General features: G+C 52.1%; 2 protein-coding genes across 5 annotated transcripts in view; one reads left to right on the forward strand and one right to left on the reverse strand.

The window, feature by feature from the left end:
* Positions 1 to 203: 203 nt before the first annotated feature.
* On the reverse strand, positions 204 to 15,575 carry MDH2 (malate dehydrogenase 2). Its single transcript, XM_003934127.4, has 9 exons — positions 15,407 to 15,575; positions 10,882 to 11,050; positions 7,771 to 7,854; positions 7,181 to 7,290; positions 4,400 to 4,525; positions 3,132 to 3,209; positions 2,278 to 2,377; positions 1,763 to 1,914; positions 204 to 517 (listed from the first exon to the last, which is right to left on the reverse strand). The coding sequence occupies exons 1-9, from the start codon at positions 15,470 to 15,472 to the stop codon at positions 386 to 388; spliced, it is 1,017 nt and encodes a 338-aa protein (XP_003934176.1). The 5' UTR covers positions 15,473 to 15,575; the 3' UTR covers positions 204 to 385.
* The window catches only part of STYXL1 (serine/threonine/tyrosine interacting like 1), a 71,612-nt gene continuing 67,123 nt past the window's right edge, over positions 14,681 to 19,169 (forward strand). For 2 of the 4 annotated variants that reach the window (XM_039460610.2, XM_074390604.1), the window contains exon 1: positions 14,681 to 15,104. In XM_039460610.2, the coding sequence (XP_039316544.1) occupies positions 15,055 to 15,104 (50 nt within the window). In that variant the 5' untranslated portion in view covers positions 14,681 to 15,054. Of the gene's footprint in view, positions 15,105 to 15,586; positions 15,800 to 19,169 lie in introns of those variants that run through there. The other 2 variants (XM_039460611.2, XM_039460613.2) reach the window with 1 other exon arrangement.

The following is a 19,169-nucleotide window of genomic DNA, read 5'->3' on the forward strand; positions in this document are numbered from 1 at the left end:
CAAGGGTGCCTACAGGAGGGGCAGGGGAGCAGGTACAGGCAAGCTTTGCATACTGTGTCCAATCTCATAAATTAACATTTTAGACTTTCTCGAGGCTACTGATGAAAGCATCACACGTCAGTCTAACAGTTAAACAGCGGCAGACGTTCTAAAGTCAGCTCTCCCAGGGAAGAAAGCGCATTTATAGAAGGGACCTTGAAAAATAAAATCCAGGACGGCTTTTATTGATGCGCCCATGATGAGCCACCCACAATTTGGAAGGGATGATTATGTTAATACAGCAATCATCACCAAAGCAAGTTAAAACACAACGGTTATCTGCAGCAGCTTTGCAGTGACATGATGCCTTCATAAATTAAGGAAACTGGCTGCCCGGCACGGCGGCTCACTTCAGGGTCTTCACAAAATCTTCCCCCTTCTTGATGGAGGCCTTCAGCTCGGGGACGGCCTCGGCGATCATCTTCTCCTCAAAAGGGGTGACCTTGCCGATGCCCAGATTCTTCTCAATGCCCTTTCTCTGCGGGAGGGAGGGAGGGAGGTGGGAACACGGGTGAAATGGTTTCCACGGAAGTGCTTCTTACAGAAACCCCGACCTGTCATGTCATCAGCCCCGCAGGGGAGTGTGTCTACACCTGCGGGCTGTGGGTACCTTGCTGACCGGGTGGGTGGGTCTGGGCTGTGGTCAGGAGTGCAGGCCTCAGAGTCAGAGGGTGCTAGGAGCGGCTCCTGTCATTGTCACTGCCTGGGTAGGTACCCTGGACAACGCCTGACCTTCCCAATGTGTTTCCTTAGCTATAAAACAAGCACCATCTACCTCGGCATACAGGACAGTGAGACAAGCACCTGGATGCCAGGCACTCCGTCATCGGGGATACCCCATGGCATTCTCCCCAACAGAACCTGTTTCTGGGTTCTTGTCTCTTCCCTGAAAAAGGACTGAGAAACACCGTCACAGTCGCTAAGTAGGTAAACGTCTGACATTGGCAAAAACAACAGGTGTCTCTGCCACCATCTCACCTCCAGAAACGCATGGTTTGTGTGGCAACAGCCTCAGACCTCACTTCAACTCAATCCCCTCCTACTTCCTCCCCTGGCTCAAGGGCCTCTGAGAGCCAGGTGTGTCTCACCTGCAGGCCCCGCCTCCACACACCTGCACCAGAACTACACTGCTGAGTGCCTGTCTCTCACCAAGGCCTGGGGCTACGCTGAAGGATCTTTCAGTATGGAAGCGTCTCCGAGACAGGCCCTGGTGTGGCCTGGCGAGCCACGATACTTTCTGGCCACGCAATGAAGACAACCACACATCTGCCTGATTTCAGCCCACGCATGAGAAATGGAAACCCAGCTTGAGGGCTTCTGAGTGAGGCCTAAGGGTTTCTGCTTGCTGAAGACTCAGGCTGCCTGGCCTAGGCACACTCTGGAAGAGGAATGAGGCCTTGCAGGCCCGCCGAAAGAACGAGATGAACAAGGTGGGTAGGGAGGCCTCCCTGGGCTGCCTGGAGACGGAGCGTCGCAGTCAACACTCCTGGGGACCCGCTGCTGACCTGCGGGGAAGGAGACCCACTTGCTGGGAGGTTTGCGTTTCGCAGTCTGTGATTCTCCCAGCTCTTCATTCTAGGGTGTGCTTCCAGCCTAGAAAACCCCCGCGCTCACCTGGCAGGGACATGCAGTTACTGCACGAAGGGACGGGGGAGCTCCTGAGGCTGCAGCAGAGGGAACGCCCCTTCTCCACAGTCAGAAGGACCCCCGTCCAGATACGCACCCCCAGCAGCAGCGGTGTGGAGAAGTAGGCACATTCCGTTTCCTGTGACTTCACGAACGAACATTCCACAACGCCTTCCTTTCCGTTCATCGCATCCACAAGGGAGAAGACGAAGCGGGCACCGGCATAAGCCATGGAGAGGGTGGCGGAGCCTGGGGGGCACAGGCGGGTCAGCCAGGCTGGCGCCACAACCGTGTCGCCCAGGTGAGCCGGCCCCGGCAGCCAAGGCACCTGCACATCTTCCAGCCTGACAGTCGAGAACTCTGGTCAACACTCCTGATGTTTTTTTTTTTTACTTACACACAAATGGTGTGAAATTCGCTCCACCACCCTCAAAAGTGACTCTCAACCTCACAAAGCAGGCTGAGCTGCCCTCTCACACAGGGATTTCCCAAATGCAAATCAAATACTACAAAGGACCCATCTGGGCCCAGGGACAAGCCGTGTTTCTCTCCAACCCTGGGCTCTCGAAGGGCCTCACTGGCACCCTGCCCCAGGCCTGCCCGAGACTCAACCTGCTCCGGCTTTAGCCTTGACGACCTCCGTGCCGGCCTCCTGGATCCGCCCAACAAGCGTCGTCAGCTGGTCCTGGGGAAAGTCCACCTTGGGAGTGCACTGCAAGCCAAGCCGTGGGGTCAGCGGGGTGGCTTCCGGGCCACCACCCCAGGCCCACTGCCTCCTGCCCATGCCCGACCCCTCCTCGCTCTCCCACCACCAGGGCCTGGGAAAGGTTTTCCATAAAGGAGAAAAAGAAAAGCTTTCTTAAAAAAAAAAGGCCACGCTACACTGGGCACACTGCCTATGGGATAGCCCTCTTCCACAAGGAGCGGCAAAAAAATAATGTTTTTAAAAAAGACAAAGTCAAATCAACTGTCGGGAAGTCTAGTGACTCCCCACTCATTTGTTTCTGGAGGCAGGGTCCTGCTGTCGCCTGGGCTGGAGTGGGGCAATCATAGCTCACTGTAGCCTCAACCTCCCAGGCTCAAGCAATCCTCCTGCTTCAGCCTCCCAAAGTGCTGGGATTAGAGCTGTAAGCCGCTGTGTCTTGCCCTGGACTCATTTTTAAACAAAGCACCTCGGCCACTCCAGCCTAACCAGTAACCTGGTAGGGCTCCCAACAGTGGTTCTCCTTGCGTGCCAGAGCCGGCGGCCCTGAGCAGCTTCTGCCCACACTCGCTCCATGACTGACCCTGCCCCGCAACAGAGGGCTGAGAGTCTCTATCCCCCAGGCTGGAGCTGCCTGCAATGGGAGCCCTTCCAAAACCCGGGGCATGGCCAGGCCTTCTTCAGCCTGCAGGGACTGCCTCAAACAGGTCCTGGTAAAGGGACCACTGACCCCGAAGTCCCTCACAAGGTCACACACGTGTACCTGAGAGATCAGGGGGATGATGGTCTTCCCGGCATGGCCACCGATGACAGGGACGTTGACTCGAGCTGGATCCAAACCCTGGTGACCAAAGTGTGAAGCTTGATGAGTTTTAAGCTCTTTGAGCATAAAACAGGTTGCAGCTGCCCACAGCCCCAGCACTGGAAAAGCCCCCAGAACTCAGGATGGAACAGAGCGAGCTGGGAGGAGGCCCTGTCCCGCCCCCGCTGCGCTTGCATTTCCTGCCACAGTGCCCCAAAGGGCTGAGCACGAGTGCCCACAGGGGCTGTGAGGACTTGCTGCTGTCCAAACACCACCATTCAAGGCCACCTCATTTCTTAAACTGGAGGTACCACACCCCCAAGAATCTGTGAACAAGGTTTGTTTCTTTTGAGACAGAGTCTCTATGCCCCAGGCTGCAGTGCAGTGGCACAATCTCGGCTGGCTGCAACCTCTGACCTCAGCCTCCCACGTAGCAGGCACCTCCACGCCCAACTTATGTTTTTAAAATTTTTGTAGAGATGAGGTGTTGCCATGTTGCCCAGGCTGGTCCTCAACTCCTGAGCCCAAGCCACCCTCCTGCACTGGCTTCCCAAAGTGCTGGGATTCTAGGCATTCACCACTGCACCCAGCTGAACCATCTGGTGGGAGTTCTGGTAGGGAGAGGGGCAGCCACCTGCCCCAATGGCCAGGCCCACTGAGAGCCCAGCCCTAGGCTGGGAAAGAAGCCTGGCCTGGGAGAGGGAGGACTGGCCTCATGCGCAGGCAAAGGAGGATCAGCTTCACGGAGCCAAGAGCCAAAGACCCGAGAGACTCCGCTCCCCCACCATGTAGCTAGTGGTGGCTGTGGTGCAGGGCAGGACTAGGGACTGGGGCTCGCCCAGCTCCGACAGCTCATGAGAATGAATGCTGTTGCCTCCAGGACGTTAGGGGATGCGCCTCTGGAGGGGGGAGGGGTGTGTCCACTTCCAGACTGGGGGAGCACTGTCCAAGTCCAGCCACTGAGAACCCCAGAGGTCTGAAGCCAAAGCGCTCTCTGGGAATAGGAAGACAGCCGGGAGCTGGAGTTGATGCCTGCAGGGGCCGGATGCCTGGATCCCACAGGAAACACAGAGGCTGCTTCCACCAAGGGAGCGAGCTCTAGAAACACTGAAAACCCCCAAGTGACACATGACCTGAACATGCCCTGGTGTCTTCCATGCCCGTAAATGTGCAGGGGTGGCGGGAGGCGTTCAGAAAGGTCACCTGAGCAGCACCCACGCTGCCCTTACCTTCAGCTCTGCGACAAAGGTGTTGGCTCGGACAATGTCCAGGGTAGTCACGCCGAAGATCTTGTTGGGGTTGTATGCTCCATGCTTCTTGAAAACTTCTGCTGTGATGGGGATGGTGGAGTTGACCTACGACATCCAAGAGACAGGTGTGACTTGCCCCGGGTTCCGAGAGCAGGGCCAAGCCAGAGAACGTCAGATCACTAACGAGTCCAAAGATGCCACATTAAACCGCCCTGTCTGAGAACAAGCCACCCGCCACACTGACAGGCCACACCCTGTGAACAAAGAAACCCTTTACTGTAGAGCAGGCGTCCCCAAACTTTTTACACAGGGGGCCAGTTCACTGTCCCTCAGACCGTTGGAGGGCCACCACATACCGTGCTCCTCTCACTGACCACCAATGAAAGAGGTGCCCCTTCCTGAAGTGCGGCGGGGGGCTGGATAAATGGCCTCAGGGGGCTGCATGTGGCCCACGGGCCGTAGTTTGGGGACGCCTGCTGTAGAGGATGCTTCTCCCCTTCAGCGATCGACTGAAATGTGTGATGATGGCTCCCTGGACCACCTTCTACCCGGCTGGGCCTCACAGCGGAATGGCCACTCCTGATGGGAGAGCGGCACCCAGCTGCTGCGTGCTCCAAGGAAGCAGGCCCACCGGGAAGTTCTGTCCCTCTGTGCTGCAACCCTGTGCAGGTCACCCTAACTCTCCGGGACCTGGAAATGACTACCTCATGAAGTTGTTGTAAAGACTAAATGACTTCACACAGGGCAAGTGCTGAACACGTCACCTGGGATGCCGGAAGGGGACATAACAGCAAGGTTTCTATCAGGCACTGCTTAGCTCCCCAACAGAGGGAACAGCAGCTCTCTACGTGTGACCCGCCACCCCAAGGAGGGCGAGCTTGTGAGGAAAGCAGGATGCTCTTCTCCAGCTGCTGTTTAGCAAGTGAGCACGAGGCCCTGAAGGTCAGGCTGGGGAACCATGGCTGCCCTCTCGATGAGGGCACCGCACTCAATGTTTCTGAGTAAGCAGCCACCTGCAAAAACCAGTGAGCGGGGCCTGGGGTGGCTGTGTGTGCCTGAGACCGTGTGTGAGTGAGGGGATGGGGATGACAGGGGACCAGAAATGCAAATCCTGAGTAGAATGCAGTCCCACCTTATCCATGGTTTACTTTCTGCTGTTTCAGTTACCAGCAGTCAACTGAGGTCTGAAATTGTTAAATGGAAAATTCCAGAAATAAAGAATTCATGGGATTTTTTTTTTCTTCTTCTTTTTTTTTCCTTAAGAATTCATGGGTTTTAAACTAGCTGGGTGCAGTGGCTCACACCTGTAATCTCAGCAGTTTGGGAGGCCGAGAGTTCGAGACCAGTCTGGCCAACATGGTGGAACCTCGTCTCCACTAAAAATACAACAGTTAGCGCCGGGCGCGGTGGCTCAAGCCTGTAATCCCAGCAGTTTGGGAGGCCGAGGCGGGTGGATCACGAGGTCAAGAGATTGAGACCATCCTGGTCAACATGGTGAAACCCCGTCTCTACTAAAAGTGCAAAAAATTAGCTGGACATGGTGGCACGTGCCTGTAATCCCAGCTACTCAGGAGGCTGAGGCAGGAGAATTGTCTGAGCCCAGGAGGCGGAGGTTGCGGTGAGCCGAGATCATGCCATTGCACTCCAGCCTGGGTAACAAGGGCGAAACTCCGTCTCCAAAAAAAAAAAAAAAAAAAAAAAAAAAACAACAGTTAGCTGGTTGTAGTGGTGCCTGCCTGTAATCCCAGCTCTTCAGGAGGCTGAGGCAAGAGAATCGCTTGAACCCAGGAGGCAAAGGTTGTAGTGAGCTGAGATCGCACCACTGCACTCCAGCCTGGGCGAGCAAGCAAGACTTCATCTCAAACAAACAAACAAAAAACAAACTGCATGCCATCCCAAGTAGCAAGATGAACTCTCACTCCATCCCACCCAGGAGAGGGGCCAACCCTCTGCCCAGCATACCCATGCTGTCTACACCACCTGCCCCTGAGTCACTTCGGAACCATCTTGGTTATCAGAGCAGCTGTTGAGTGAGCACAACGTTTGTGTTCTAGTTGCCTTATTTCACTTTCTAACAGCCCCAAAGCACGAGAGTAGTGATGCTGGCAATTTGGATAAAGCAGAGAAGCCATAAAGTACCTCCCTTAAGCGAGAAGGTAAAAGTTCCTGATGAAAGATACTATAATGAAAGTGATGACTTTTATTATAGTATCTTGTTATGATTGTTCTATTATAAGTTGTTGTTAATCTCTCACTGTGCCTTGTTTATAAACTAACTTATTATAGGTGTGTATGCCTAGGAAAACACACGGCACATACAGGGTTCAGTACTACCCACAGTTTCAGGCACCTACTGGGCTCTTGGAAGGTACTTCCCTTGGATGGGTAGGGGCTGTTGTATAACAACAAGGGAAGTCAGCAGGCCGCCACAATCCCAGCTGAAAGCAGCCTTGAGAATGCACTTCTCTTCAGGCGGGGAAACTAAAGCAGAGAGAGACACGATCTGCCCAAAGCCGGAGGCTGGCGGGCTGGCTGGCTGGCTGGCTGTCCCAGCTCTCCTTTAGTTAATGCCGGAAGGAGTCCTCAGGAAATGCACGGACAGGGCCTCTGCTTAGTGCACCCGACCTCTCCAGCTGAGCGCATTCATCTGTGTACCCCCCAGCACATCAGCAGCATCTGTTGCAAATCATAAGCTTCTCACGCACTGCCGGCGCCTATGTGCCTGCCACAGTTGCGAGACCTGGGTGCTGCCACACTCACCGGATTGGCAATGACGCAGATCATGGCTTCAGGGCAGTGCTGGGCACAGGCAGCAGCCAGGGTGGCCACAATCGTGGCGTTGGTGTTAAACAGGTCGTCCCGGCTCATGCCTAGAATGAACCAACGTGAGATGTTAACAGAGAACACAACACATTTCCAGACAGGCGGCATGCACTGAGCGCCAGCTGTTCCAGGAAATTTAGCCACTCAAGGTCCCCGTTTCAAGTCAGTCTCTCTTGTAGGGTAAACGATCCAGTATGACGAGTCCCAGAAGAGAGGTCCGCGGGAGTGGATCGGGGAAGGGAAGCAGGGAGGACAGCATCTGAGAAGGACCACCAAGTAACCAGAACCCCCAAGGTAGAGTGGGGCCGGGGAGAGGGAAGGGCGTTCTGTGCAGAGGCACAAGGGGAATACTAAGGGCTTTGACCCCGGGCCAACCAAGAGATGTGACTTTGCCCCATGGGCAACAGGAGCTACTGCCATTTTTCCTGCAACGAAGCAATCAGATTAAATCCATTTTTAATAGAAAATAGATTTAATCCCCACATCTTTACCTGGGGAGGTACCAGACAAGGCTTTCAAACACAAACCTGGTTTTCTGGGGACTCCAGCCGGAATAACTACCACATCGCAACCTTTCAGGCAGTCGGGCAGCTGTTCAGGTCCGAGGTAGCCTAGAACAAACATCCCACAAGAGAAATTTCACCTCTTCTGATTCAGAGAGGCCTGGAAAGCTCAGCCCCTGGCCTTAATGCCAACTAACGCCCTCAAGAAAGACTAGGAGGCCCCGCCTGTAACATGTCTTCCTTCTGCTGATGACTGCTGCCCTGTGAGGGGACAATCCCCGTGGCAGGAATCCTCCCATTTCACCCGCTTTCCCCAGCCTCTCCCTGCCCAGGCCTCCTCTAGCATGGGTCAGCCCTCCAGGTTTCCACAAAAGCAAGCTGAGCCACTGCTTGTCTTCATCCTACTCGTGAGCACTTGTAAGTCACTCCTGGCATTCTTACTCTGGTTAGAATTCGAGGAGCTGGCTCAGCCCCCCTCACCACCACGCTGACGAAAATTCCTTTTTCTTTTGAGACGGAGTCTCGCTCTGTCCCCCCAGGCTGGAGTGCAGTGACGTGATCTCGGCTCACCGCAGCCTCCACCTCCCGGGTTCATGTGAATCTCCTGTTTCAGCTTCCTGAGTAGCTGGGATTACAGGCATGCACCACCACGTTTGGCTAACTTTTGTATTTTTAGTAAGGAAGGGGTTTTACCATGTTGGCCAGGCTGGTTCTGAACGCCTGACCTCAAGTGATCCACCCACCTTGGCCTCCCAAAGCACTGGGATTACAGGCATAAGCCAGTTTGCCAGCCCAAACTCCTTGATCAGAAGGCACTGAAGGCCAGGAAAGAAAACTCCCTGTGCTGACAGACTCGAAATATTACCATTTCGTTCACTCCTATCATCCGAAGGAAAAAGTATGTTTTTAAAGATTTCAGGGAAATTTGCTACAATATCCAAAATCTGCTTTGATCTTGACTTTTTCCTTATTGCAGGGGGCTTCAGAAACTCAAATATACGGCCCAAAAGAAAATGGACAAACCTGGCCGGGCATGGTGGCTCATGCCTGGAATCCCAGCACTTTGGGAGGCCGAGGCGGGCGGATCACTTGAGGTCGGGAGTTCGAGACCAGCCTAAGCAACACGGAGAAACCTCATCTCTCTACTAAAAATACAAAGTTAGCCAGGTAGGGTGGTGCATGCCTGTAATCCGAGCTGCTCGGGAGGCTGAGGCAGGAGAACTGCTTCAACGTGGAAGGTGGAGGTTGCGGTGAGCCAAGATCTTGCCATTTTGCCTGGGTAACAAGAGCAAAACCCCGTCTCAAAAAAAAAAAAAAAAAAAGAAAAAGAAAATGGGAAAAGCCGTTCAGAGAACTCTGGAAGGTGCATGAACATATGATTTGTCAGGCAGCCTCTCCCGTTGTTTACACCAACTGCAGACTCATGTAAACACTATCAGACATGGTATCCTCACATGCTGTCCGCGGGGAAAGAAATTGATAGAACCTTTCTGGACAGCAATTTGGAACTTCACAGTAAAAGTTTTGAAAATTTATACCTACTAACTCTATGTTTAGAACTCTAAGAAACAAGATGTAAAGATAAAGATCTGTACCGCAACTTACATTAATATATTTACATTTATAGAAGAAAATAGCGAACAGCCAGTGGTCAACAGTAGGGCTATAATAACTGATCACTTACAGCTTTAACAATGATTTAATCAAGGATTTGGACTGGGCGCAGTTGCTCACACCTGTAATCCCAGCAATTTGGGAGGCCGAGGTAAGTGAATCACTTGAGGTCAGGAGTTTGAGACCAGCCTGGCCAACATGGTGAAACCCTGTTCCTACTAAAAACACAAAAAATTAGCCAAGCATGGTGACACATGCCTGTAGTCCCAGCTACTCAGGGAGCTGAGGCAGGAGAATCACTTGCATCCAGGAAGGGGAGGTTGTAGTGAGCTAAGATCACACCACTATGTTCCAGTCTGCGAGACAGAGCGAGACACTCTGTCTCAAAAAAATATATGTATTGTGAAGGTTAAATAAGCAGCATATATACATATGTATAATTATGAATGATTTTTTTTTTCTTTTTTGAGACAGGGTCGTGCCCTCTCACCTCGGCTGGAATGCAGTAGTGTCATCAGGGCTCACTGGAGCCTCAACCTCCTGAACTCAAGTAATCCTCTCACCTCAGCCTCCCAAGTAGCTGGGACCACAGGTCCACTACCATGTCCAGCTAATTTTTGTAATTTTTTGTTGAGATGGGGTTGGTCATGTTGCCCAGGCTGGTCTTGAACTCCTGAGCTCAAGCAATCCTCCTGATTTGGCCTCCCAAAGTGCTGGGATTACAGGTGTGAGCCGCTGCACTGAGTCCAATGAACAATTTATTTGACAACATTTACCGGATATCCAACACTGCCTTCAGCGGATGGGCAGATTTCTCTAAGAAGCTGTGCTTTTTGCGAAGCTGTCAAGACAACCCTGGGATGGAGGGAAGGTGGCCTGCAGCTGGGAACCCCACTTACTGCCTCCAAATCCTCATCAGAGTTCCCGACACGTCCCTCTTCCCATCCTCATACTACATTCCAAATTAGAAAAAGCAGAAAATGGGGCCAGCCGTGGTGGCTCATGCCTGTAATCCCAGCACTTTGGGAGGCCGAGGTGGGCACATCATGAGGTCTGGAGATTGAGACAGTCTGATCAACATGGTGAAACCCCATCTCTACTGTAAATATAAAAATTAGCCAGGCTTGGTGGTTCACACCTGTGATCCCAGCTACTCAGAAGGCTGAGGCAGGACAATCACTTGAACCTGGAAGGTGGTGGCTGCAGTGAGCCGAGATCACGCTGCTGCACTCCAGCCTGGGTGACAGAGCGAGACTCTGTCTCAAAATAAAATAAAATAAAAATAAAGAAAAACTAGAAAATGGGATGATTAGGCTCCCTCGCATTTCTAAGATACTGCCGTTTCAATTTTAATAGACCCAAGTCTAAAAGGGTGTCATCGCTTGCAAAATTTAAAAGTAAAACAAACAGGGAAACCCCAAGTCTCTAAGTGTCTAGCTTCATCTAAGAATCTTACTCAAAACTCAGATCCTGGCCTACTGGGGAGAGGATGCAGGTCTCTAGGGTCAGGGCGCCCAATACCTTTCACAGTTGCTTTGGTCTCTATGTGGCTCAGATCTGCGGCTACTCCGGGTGTGTGCGCGATATCATAGAGGGTCAGGCGGCTCACCAACGGGCTGTTCTTCAGGAGTAGCGAAAGGGGCTGCCCAATGCCTCCAGAGGCCCCTAGCACGGCTACTTTAGCATTGTTCTAAAAAGGGGCACAGAGAAAGGACTCTTAAAATGAAATGAGCATGAAAAGGATTCACATGCTATCCTGCAAAAATATCGCACTGGGCCTCTTTTCACTGCAGTTGTCGAAGCAAGATACAATCATTGTATCCGTGTCATTCTCGTAGAATTACGGACCTTCATTCCAAAGGTCCACTTTCAAATGGAGAGAATTTGTCTATAGAGGCTGTGATCCTCAGGGTACTTCAAAACCCTCCTGAAAGATGAAGAACAAGCTTGGCTCCACCAGGCAGCTGGACTGGTAATAGCAGCCTTACCTTCAACCTGCAGCTTTAAAAGCTATAAACACATACTGAGTGCCTAGCAACAGCCCCTCCCAGTAACTGAGGTTGCAGCAAGAGCCCTGCTGGCTCTGTAGGAGACTGGTAAAGAGATGCTTTAGGAGCGGAGAGAAGACTGTCACAGGAGCCCCTGGTGCAAAGGGAAGATGGGGGCAGGGCAATCAACTCCCTGCAGGGATGAGGAATCAGGGAAGCAACTTCTGGCTGGAGCCTAAGGCATGATGTGGAACTGCCTAACAGGTGGACGGGGGAATGCACGTTGCGAAAGGCTCCACCCTCCTAGGTGAGTTGGATCCGTCATCCCGGGCTCCAGTATCTCACACCGGTTCTCCAGCTTAGGTGTGATCAGAATCACCTGCTGAGCTAACGAAGCCTACCCAGGACTAGGCTCCTGGGAGCGGGATAGGGCTTAGGCCTTGGCATTTTTGCCATCTTCCCCAGGTAATTTTGATGCCAAACAGTTTTGAGAATCACTGCTTCATACCGGGATCATCAGAACAAGTAGCAAAGTTGTCAGGTCTCCAATATGCAAGCCTGGAGCCTGAAAGTCTAAGTCCTGCTTGCCTCCGCTGATGTCTCCCACCCCCCACCTGCGTTCACCATTGTCCCTAATGGCCCAGCTTTGGAGCTTCCCCGCACAAGCCCCTCACCCAACCCTGCCATTGTAACTGAACTTGTGGTCCTGTATACTCCCTTGCCCCTACCCCCACCACTGTAACTGAACTTACTCTGCAATACCCCCACCCCCCCAAAAACTACCCAAACCTATAAAACCAACTCCTGTCCACTGCCCTTTGCTAATGCTGGCCTTAGCCCACCTGCACCCAGGTGAACAAACAGCCATGTTGCTCACACAAAACCTGTTTGGAAGGTCTCTTCGTTCAAAGTGTGTGTTTTTCAACAAAAGTAGCAGCTGGCCCTGGGCATTTCAGCTTGGAACAGTTAGGAGAGTGAGGGGGTGAAAGTGATCTAACCCCGCATCCCGCAATCACTCCTGTTATTCAAATATTCAAAGGCTCCCCTCTGGGTCTCACTCAACGTCTGACCAAAATTTCAGCCACCCCCAGGGGAGCTTGTTTCCAATCTAAACTCACAAATGATAGGTGGAGCCTGTTCCTGGCAGGCAGGCAGGTAGCTCCAGTGAGGAAAGAGACAAACTGTAATCCCAGCACTTTGGGACGCCGAGGCAGGCAGATAATGAGGTCAAGAGGTTGAGACCATCCTGGCCAACACAGTGAAACCGTCTCTACTAAAAATACAAAAATTAGCTGGGCATGGTGGTGCACACCTGTTGTCCCAGCTACTTGGGAGGCTGAGGCAGGAGAATTGCTTGAACCCGGGAGGCAGAGGTTGCAGTGAGCCGAGATTGTGCCACTGCACTCCAGCCTGGTGACAGAGTAAGACTCCGTTTCAAAAAAGGTGAACCCCTAACTGCCTGGAAACTTGAATCTGTCAGACCTGCTCAGAACCTGAGATGAGGCAGTCTCACCCACTTCTGGATCTTCAACTCTCACTCCCACATCTTCAATCTTTGGGACTCCCAAACTGCATTCCCAGTTGTTAGGCATTCCATGGGTTCCACAAACCCAACTGTCCATTTATCCTGCCCCCCCCCATCCCAAATGGCACTTGTGTTCGCTAAACGTAAACTTTTAGAACCATCCTCTGCCGCCTCCTTCCTACCAGAGACATCAAGTCAGGACGTAAAGAACTTGGCAGCTCAACCACCCTCCTGACCCGTTCCTCCTCTTCGTTCTATTCCATTATCTAACTCAGGCACTCAGCGATACATCCAAAGCACCCTTCCCCAAAATCGAAGTCTTTATCTTTCACTCCCATGCTAAAATATCTAGCTGGCCTGGTGCTGTGCACCTGTAGTCCCAGCTACTCAGGAGGCTGAGATGGGAGATCACTCGAGCCCAGGAGTTGAGGCTGCTGTGAGCCATAATGAAGCCACTGCACTCCAGCCGAGGCACAAGATTCCATTTCCTTTAAAAAAAAAAAATCTTCTGGGCTGGGAGTGGTGGCTCAAACCTATCATCTCAGCACTTAGGGAGGCTGGGGTGGGTGGATCACTTGAGGTCAGAAGTTCCAGACCAGCCTGGCCAATATGGCAAAACCCCATCTCTACTAAAAATACAAAAATTAGCCAGGTGTCATAGCCCACACCTGTGGATCCCAGCTACGCAGGAAGCTGAAGCAGGAGGATTGCTTGAGCCCAGGAGTTGGTTGCAGTGAGCCAAGATCATACCACTGCACTCCAGCCTGGGCGACAGAATGAGGCTCTGTGTCAAAATAAAACAAAATTGGTCTCCTCTTCCCTAACACAAGCACCCCACAATCCCCATTTTTCTTGTGTTCATCACTATTTTAAGATCCCTTATAAGAAGGGAGTGCAGTAAAATATCTAGTAATTTCCATGAGAGCAGGGACTTCTTTGTTTTGTTCACCACTGTATTTCCAATACCTAGCTCAATAAATATGTCGAATATCTGAAAGTCCTACCAAAACTCAAACACAGGTGGGGCACAGTGGCTCATGCCTATAATCCCAGCCCTTTGGGAGACTGAGGCGGGTGGATCACCTGAGGCTGGGAGTTCAAGACCAGCCTGACCAACATGGATAAACCCCGTCTCTACTAAGAAATACAAAATTAGCTGGGCGTGGTGGCACATGCCTGCAATCCCAGCTACTCAGGAGGCTGAGGCATGAGAATTGCTTGAACCCAGGAGGCAGAAGTTGGGGCGAGCCGAGATTGCACCATTGCACTCCAGCCTGGGCAACAAGAGCGAAACCCTGACTCACACTAACAAACAAACAAACAAACAAAACACCTCAACCACTCCCTGGACATCATTCTTCCCTGTCAGCTGCCCCTCCCTCGCACCTCACCACAGACCTTCATCGCCTCCACCTGTTCTAAGTTTACGCGTTTCTGTCCCATCTCAAGTGCCACTTGTCACTTAATCTTGGTATCCCCAGCAGCACCCAGCAGAGTTCTTGGCAACTTATGATGGGGTCGCCTGTGGGAACCCACTGCAAGTTGAAAATATACAAAGTTAAAAACTCGCCTTTTGACTTATGATATTATCAACTTGCGAAGGTATAGGAAGTAGCCATAAATCCAGGAGCTTTGTATTTAAAGTGAACTGGATGTACAGGAAACTGGAAGTGAGAACTTCAATGATAAATTTGGATTCCCCTTTAAAATTATCCCCCTCTTGGGCGTGGTAATTAAAGGGCAACGCAGGCACCTCGTGGGTACTCAAACTTAGGTTTAATTCGATTCACTTGGTAAAAATGCAGAAACCCCGGTCTCACGCTTCTTCAATGAGCCCAGGCCTCTGTTCTTTATTAGCTTTCAGGTGATTCTGATACACAGCTGAGTTTAAGAACCACCATCCCAGAAGGCGGCTAAGAATAGCTTTGGCTTAAGTGGTCTCGGGCCAAGCCCAGCACGGTGTTAAGACACCTGGAGGCCGGCTCAGTCCCGCCTACAACGGAAGAGATCCTTCAAAAAGGTTAAGAGGAAGCCGTCTTCAGGTCAGAAGAGCCGAATTTTAATCCTCTGGCCAAATGGCTGTGTAACCTGAGCCCAGTTCTCCAGCCTCGGTGCCTCGGTTTGTCCATACTATGCAGTTGAAAATTACACGATTTCTTTTATTCACGCACACTCACACGGATGCAGCAAGAAGGAGCTACGTCAAAGCAATGGAAAGCTGCAGAAAAAACGTAAGTTTACTTTCGGATCCCGAGCCTTGGTTTCCCAACCTTGAAGGCGTGCAGGACAAGAGCAGGTCCTCTGGGGGACCCCTGCCAAATGCACCAGCCCTGGAGCGGGACTACTTCGTCCCCTTCTCCCGAACTTTCTCCCCGGCACCTTCCTGCCAGCGTCAGGGCCTGTCCGGGGCGCCACAACCTCCAGCCTGCAGTCCACGCTGGCCTGGAGAGGGTCAGAGCTGCCCGCGAACCAGGAACGCACGTGGCCCGGGCCGGGGGGCCTCCGCGTGCAGCCCGCCCCTCATCGGGCTTACCTGGGCCGAGGTGCTGAAGCTGCGGCGGAGAGCGGCGCTGGCAGGCCGGGTGAGGGAGGAGAGCATGGCTGGAGCGGGCGGGGGGCGGACCGGCAGGCACAGGAGCTGGCCACGGGCGAGTGACTCCAACGACCTCCACACTGCGCAGCAATCCCGGGTCCGTTCCGTGGGGCCTCGCGAGAGTGACAGGACTTCCGGTTACGCTCACCTCCCTGGTCTCGTGAGATCACGGCCACTTCCGGGAGTCGGAAAGGAAGGCTCCGGGACGCGCTTGGCAACCGAGGTGTTTTTTGCTGGGGCTTAGCGGTCGCAGTGGGAGGGACGGTTCGCACCCGAGAGGTGGAAGAGGACGGGCATTAGGCTGGAAGCGACTTAGAGGAGACATTTTTCCAGGTGGGGCCCCAGGCGGAGGCTCGGAGCCGGGAGTTGGCGTGCGTCCCCGACCCGAGCCGCCGACCTCAGCCAAACCCATCCCTCCCGCCCCTGGAGGCCAGAGAGGGGTCTGAGCTCCGGAAGGGCAGGTCCAGGGAAGGCTGAGAGTCCTTGGGCGGGGTGGGAGGAAGGGGCCGAGTACTCAGATCCGGGCCGTTGTCCCCCAAGTTGCAGAGACCCTTGCGTTCAGGTTAACAAAGCTTTATAGCGACGCCACTGCTGATCATGGCGACCTCCAGCCCTGCGAACTTTAGAGGACCACCGCTCTGTGTTACGCATGAGCAAATAGGTTATAGGGACAAAACTGCCGTGGTCGTGTAGTGCCTACCCAGCAGTGCTCTGAACACGGCCCCACTGTTTCTGCTGTACGAATAAAGACCCTGTGGCTGAGGCCTAGTGGATATGCAGAGTTCATGCAGACAGAAAGTCGAGTAGAATTCCCTGCTCATAAGGAGTTTGTCATTTAACTCTATGAATTTATTTTTGAGATGGAGTCTCGCTCTGTAGCCCAGGCTGGATTGCAGCGGCACTATCTTGGCTCACTGCAACCTCCTCCTCGCAGGCTCAAGCGATTCTCCCGCCTCAGCCTCCTGAATAGCCGGGACTACAGGCGTGCGCCACCACGCCCGGCTAATTTTTATGTTTCTAGTGGAGACGGGGTTTCACCATATTGGTCAGGCTGGTCTTGAACTCCTGACCTCAAGTGATCGCCTGCCTGTGTCTCCCAAAGTGCTGGAATTACAGGCATGAGCCATTGCTCTCGGCCTCCATCTGTAAATTATGAGCTTCATTCCGTCCCCCTCGTGCTGTTATCTGGGTATACAGAGATGTCTCAGACACAGTCCTTACCTTGAAAAAGTTTCGCAGTCGAGTGGAGCCGATCGATGTGCCACAGGTTGCCACCCTGATAGAGGCATGTATGAACCCAGATGGGACCAATGACTAAGGCAGCCTGGGGCCAGTGGTTGGGAAAACAGGAGTGGCAATAACGGCAGAAGTGCTAAAGAAGGTATCAATACAAGAGTTCTTGGCGAATGCTGGACTCTTTCCTCTCTTCCACGTCTTTATTGAACTGCTAAGATCTGCCAGCCTGGCTGGGGGCAGTGGCTGACCCCTATAATCCCAGCATCTTGGGATGCCGAGGCCAGAGGATTGCTTGAGCCCGGGAGTTTGAGACCAACCTGGGCAACAAAGCAAGACCCTATCTCTATATTTCTTTTTTTTTTTTTTTTGAGACGGAGTTTCGCTCTTGTTACCCAGGCTGGAGTGCAATGGTGCGATCTCGGCTCACCGCAACCTCCGCCTCCTGGGTTCAGGCAATTCTCCTGCCTCAGCCTCCTGAGTAGCTGGGATTACAGGCACACGCCACCATGCCCAGCTAATTTTTTTTGTATTTTTAGTAGAGACGGGATTTCACCATGTTGACCAGGATGGTCTCGATCTCTTGACCTCGTGATCCACCCGCCTCAGCCTCCCAAAGTGCTGGGATTACAGGCTTGAGCCACCGAGCCCGGCCTATATTTCATTTTTAAAAGAAAAAAAGTTTTGGCTGGGTGGAGTGGCTCACGGCTGTAATCCCAGCACTTTGGGAGGCCAAGGCGGGTGGATCATGAGGTCAGGAGATCGAGACCATCCTGGCCAACACGGTGAAACCCCGTCTCTACTAAAAACACAATAAATTAGCTGGGTGTGGTGGCATGCACCTGTAATCCCAGCTACTCGGGAGGCTGAGGCAGGAGAATTGCTTGAACTTGGGAGGCGGAGATTGCAGTGAGCCAAAATTATTGAGCCACTGCATTCCGGGCTGGGTGATGTGAGACTGTCTTTTAAAAAAAATAATATATATATTTATTTATTTAAAAAGATATGCCAGCCCAATTTGGGAGCTGAGTATTCAAGTCTGAACATGATCTACATATTCTCTGCCTACAAGGAGCTTGGAGTCTAGGGAGAGACAAGTAAATTGCAAGCAGCACAAATAAATAATAGAAGTGTGAATTGCTATAGGGACACAGAGGAGGTACATATAACCCAGGACTGGGCTGGGGGTAGAGGAGACTGGGCTGGACTGGGCTGAGACAGGACAGGACTGGGCTGTATGAGAGAGGACCTTCCAAATCTGAGATGTGGCTGGATGTGGTGGGTCATACCTATAATCCCAGCATTTTGGGAGGCCAAGGTGGGAGGATCACTTAAGGTCAGAAGTGTGAGACCAGCCTGGGAAACATAGCAAGACCCCATCTCTATATTTTTAAAATTAAAAAACACTTCCAGGCATGGTGGCTCATGCCTGTAATCCCAGCACTTCGGGAGGCCTAGGTGGGCAGATGACTTGAGGCCAGGAGTTCGAGACCAGACTGGCCAACATGGTGAAACCCTGTCTCTACTAAAAATACAAAAATTAGCCCAGCGTGGTGGTGCCCACCTGTAGTCCTAACTACTCTGGAGGCTGAGGTAGGAGAATCACTTGAACCCAGGGGGCGGAGGTTGCTGCGAGCCAAGATCATGCCATTGCACTTAAGCCTGGGTGAAAGGCAAAACTCCATCTCAAAAAAAAAAAAAAAAAGGACACACACGGAGCAGATAAGCTGAGACATGCTGGAAGAGTAGGTGTTTCTCAGTGGAACATTCAACTCCAGAGGAAGGAGAGATCCCTTGCCTGGGAATCAGAATCCTCAAAGGAGGGGCACTAGGGCCTGGGCATTTAACAATGGGAAATGTTTAGACAGGAAAGGAGGAGGAAAAAAGGCCAAATAACCCGGAGTTGGGGAAAAAACACAGGCCAGTATTCAGGGGACAGGGTATAGGTCGTTTATTTTAGAGTGGGGATGTTAGGCAGTGTCCTTTATCTTATCACTGAATGTGTCCTCTGGTAATTATTTACCCCTCTGTCTTGTCGTTAGAACTGAGCACCTCGGAGCCAGATACTGAGTCTTGCATCTCTGTGTCTTTTTTGTCCAACATGTGACTGGGCTGAGAGTGGGCCTCAGTGAATTTGGGGAGAGAAATGGTTTTAGGTACAGCTGGAAACAGCAGGTTGGGAAAAAACTAGATCATGCTGGTCCTATGAATGTTACCTGAGAAGAAGATTGTATTTCATTTCTTGGAAAGGCTTTTTTTTTTTTTCTTTTTTTTTAAGATGGGAGTCTCCGTTGCCCAGGCTGGAATACGGCGGTGTGATCTTGGCTCACTGCAGCCTCCTTCTCCAGGTTCATGCAATTCTCCTGCTTCAGCCTCCTGAGTAGCTAGAATTACAGGTATATACCACCATGCCCAGCTCATTTTTGTATTTTTAGTAGAGACAGGGATTTGTCATGTTTACCAGGCTGGT

This window comes from Saimiri boliviensis, chromosome 20 (genome assembly GCF_048565385.1).
Source record: "Saimiri boliviensis isolate mSaiBol1 chromosome 20, mSaiBol1.pri, whole genome shotgun sequence".
Taxonomy (NCBI): Eukaryota; Metazoa; Chordata; class Mammalia; order Primates; family Cebidae; genus Saimiri; species Saimiri boliviensis.

Coding starts and splice junctions, on each gene's coding strand:
- MDH2 (XM_003934127.4), bottom strand. CDS start 15,472: ATGCTCTCCTCCCTCACCCGGCCTGCCAGCGCCGCTCTCCGCCGCAGC. Junction 4,526..7,180: donor TCTGCGTCATTGCCAATCCG/GTGAGTGTGGCA, acceptor TGGATGTCGTAG/GTCAACTCCACCATCCCCAT. Junction 1,915..2,277: donor CAAGGCTAAAGCCGGAGCAG/GTTGAGTCTCGG, acceptor TGTGCCCCCCAG/GCTCCGCCACCCTCTCCATG.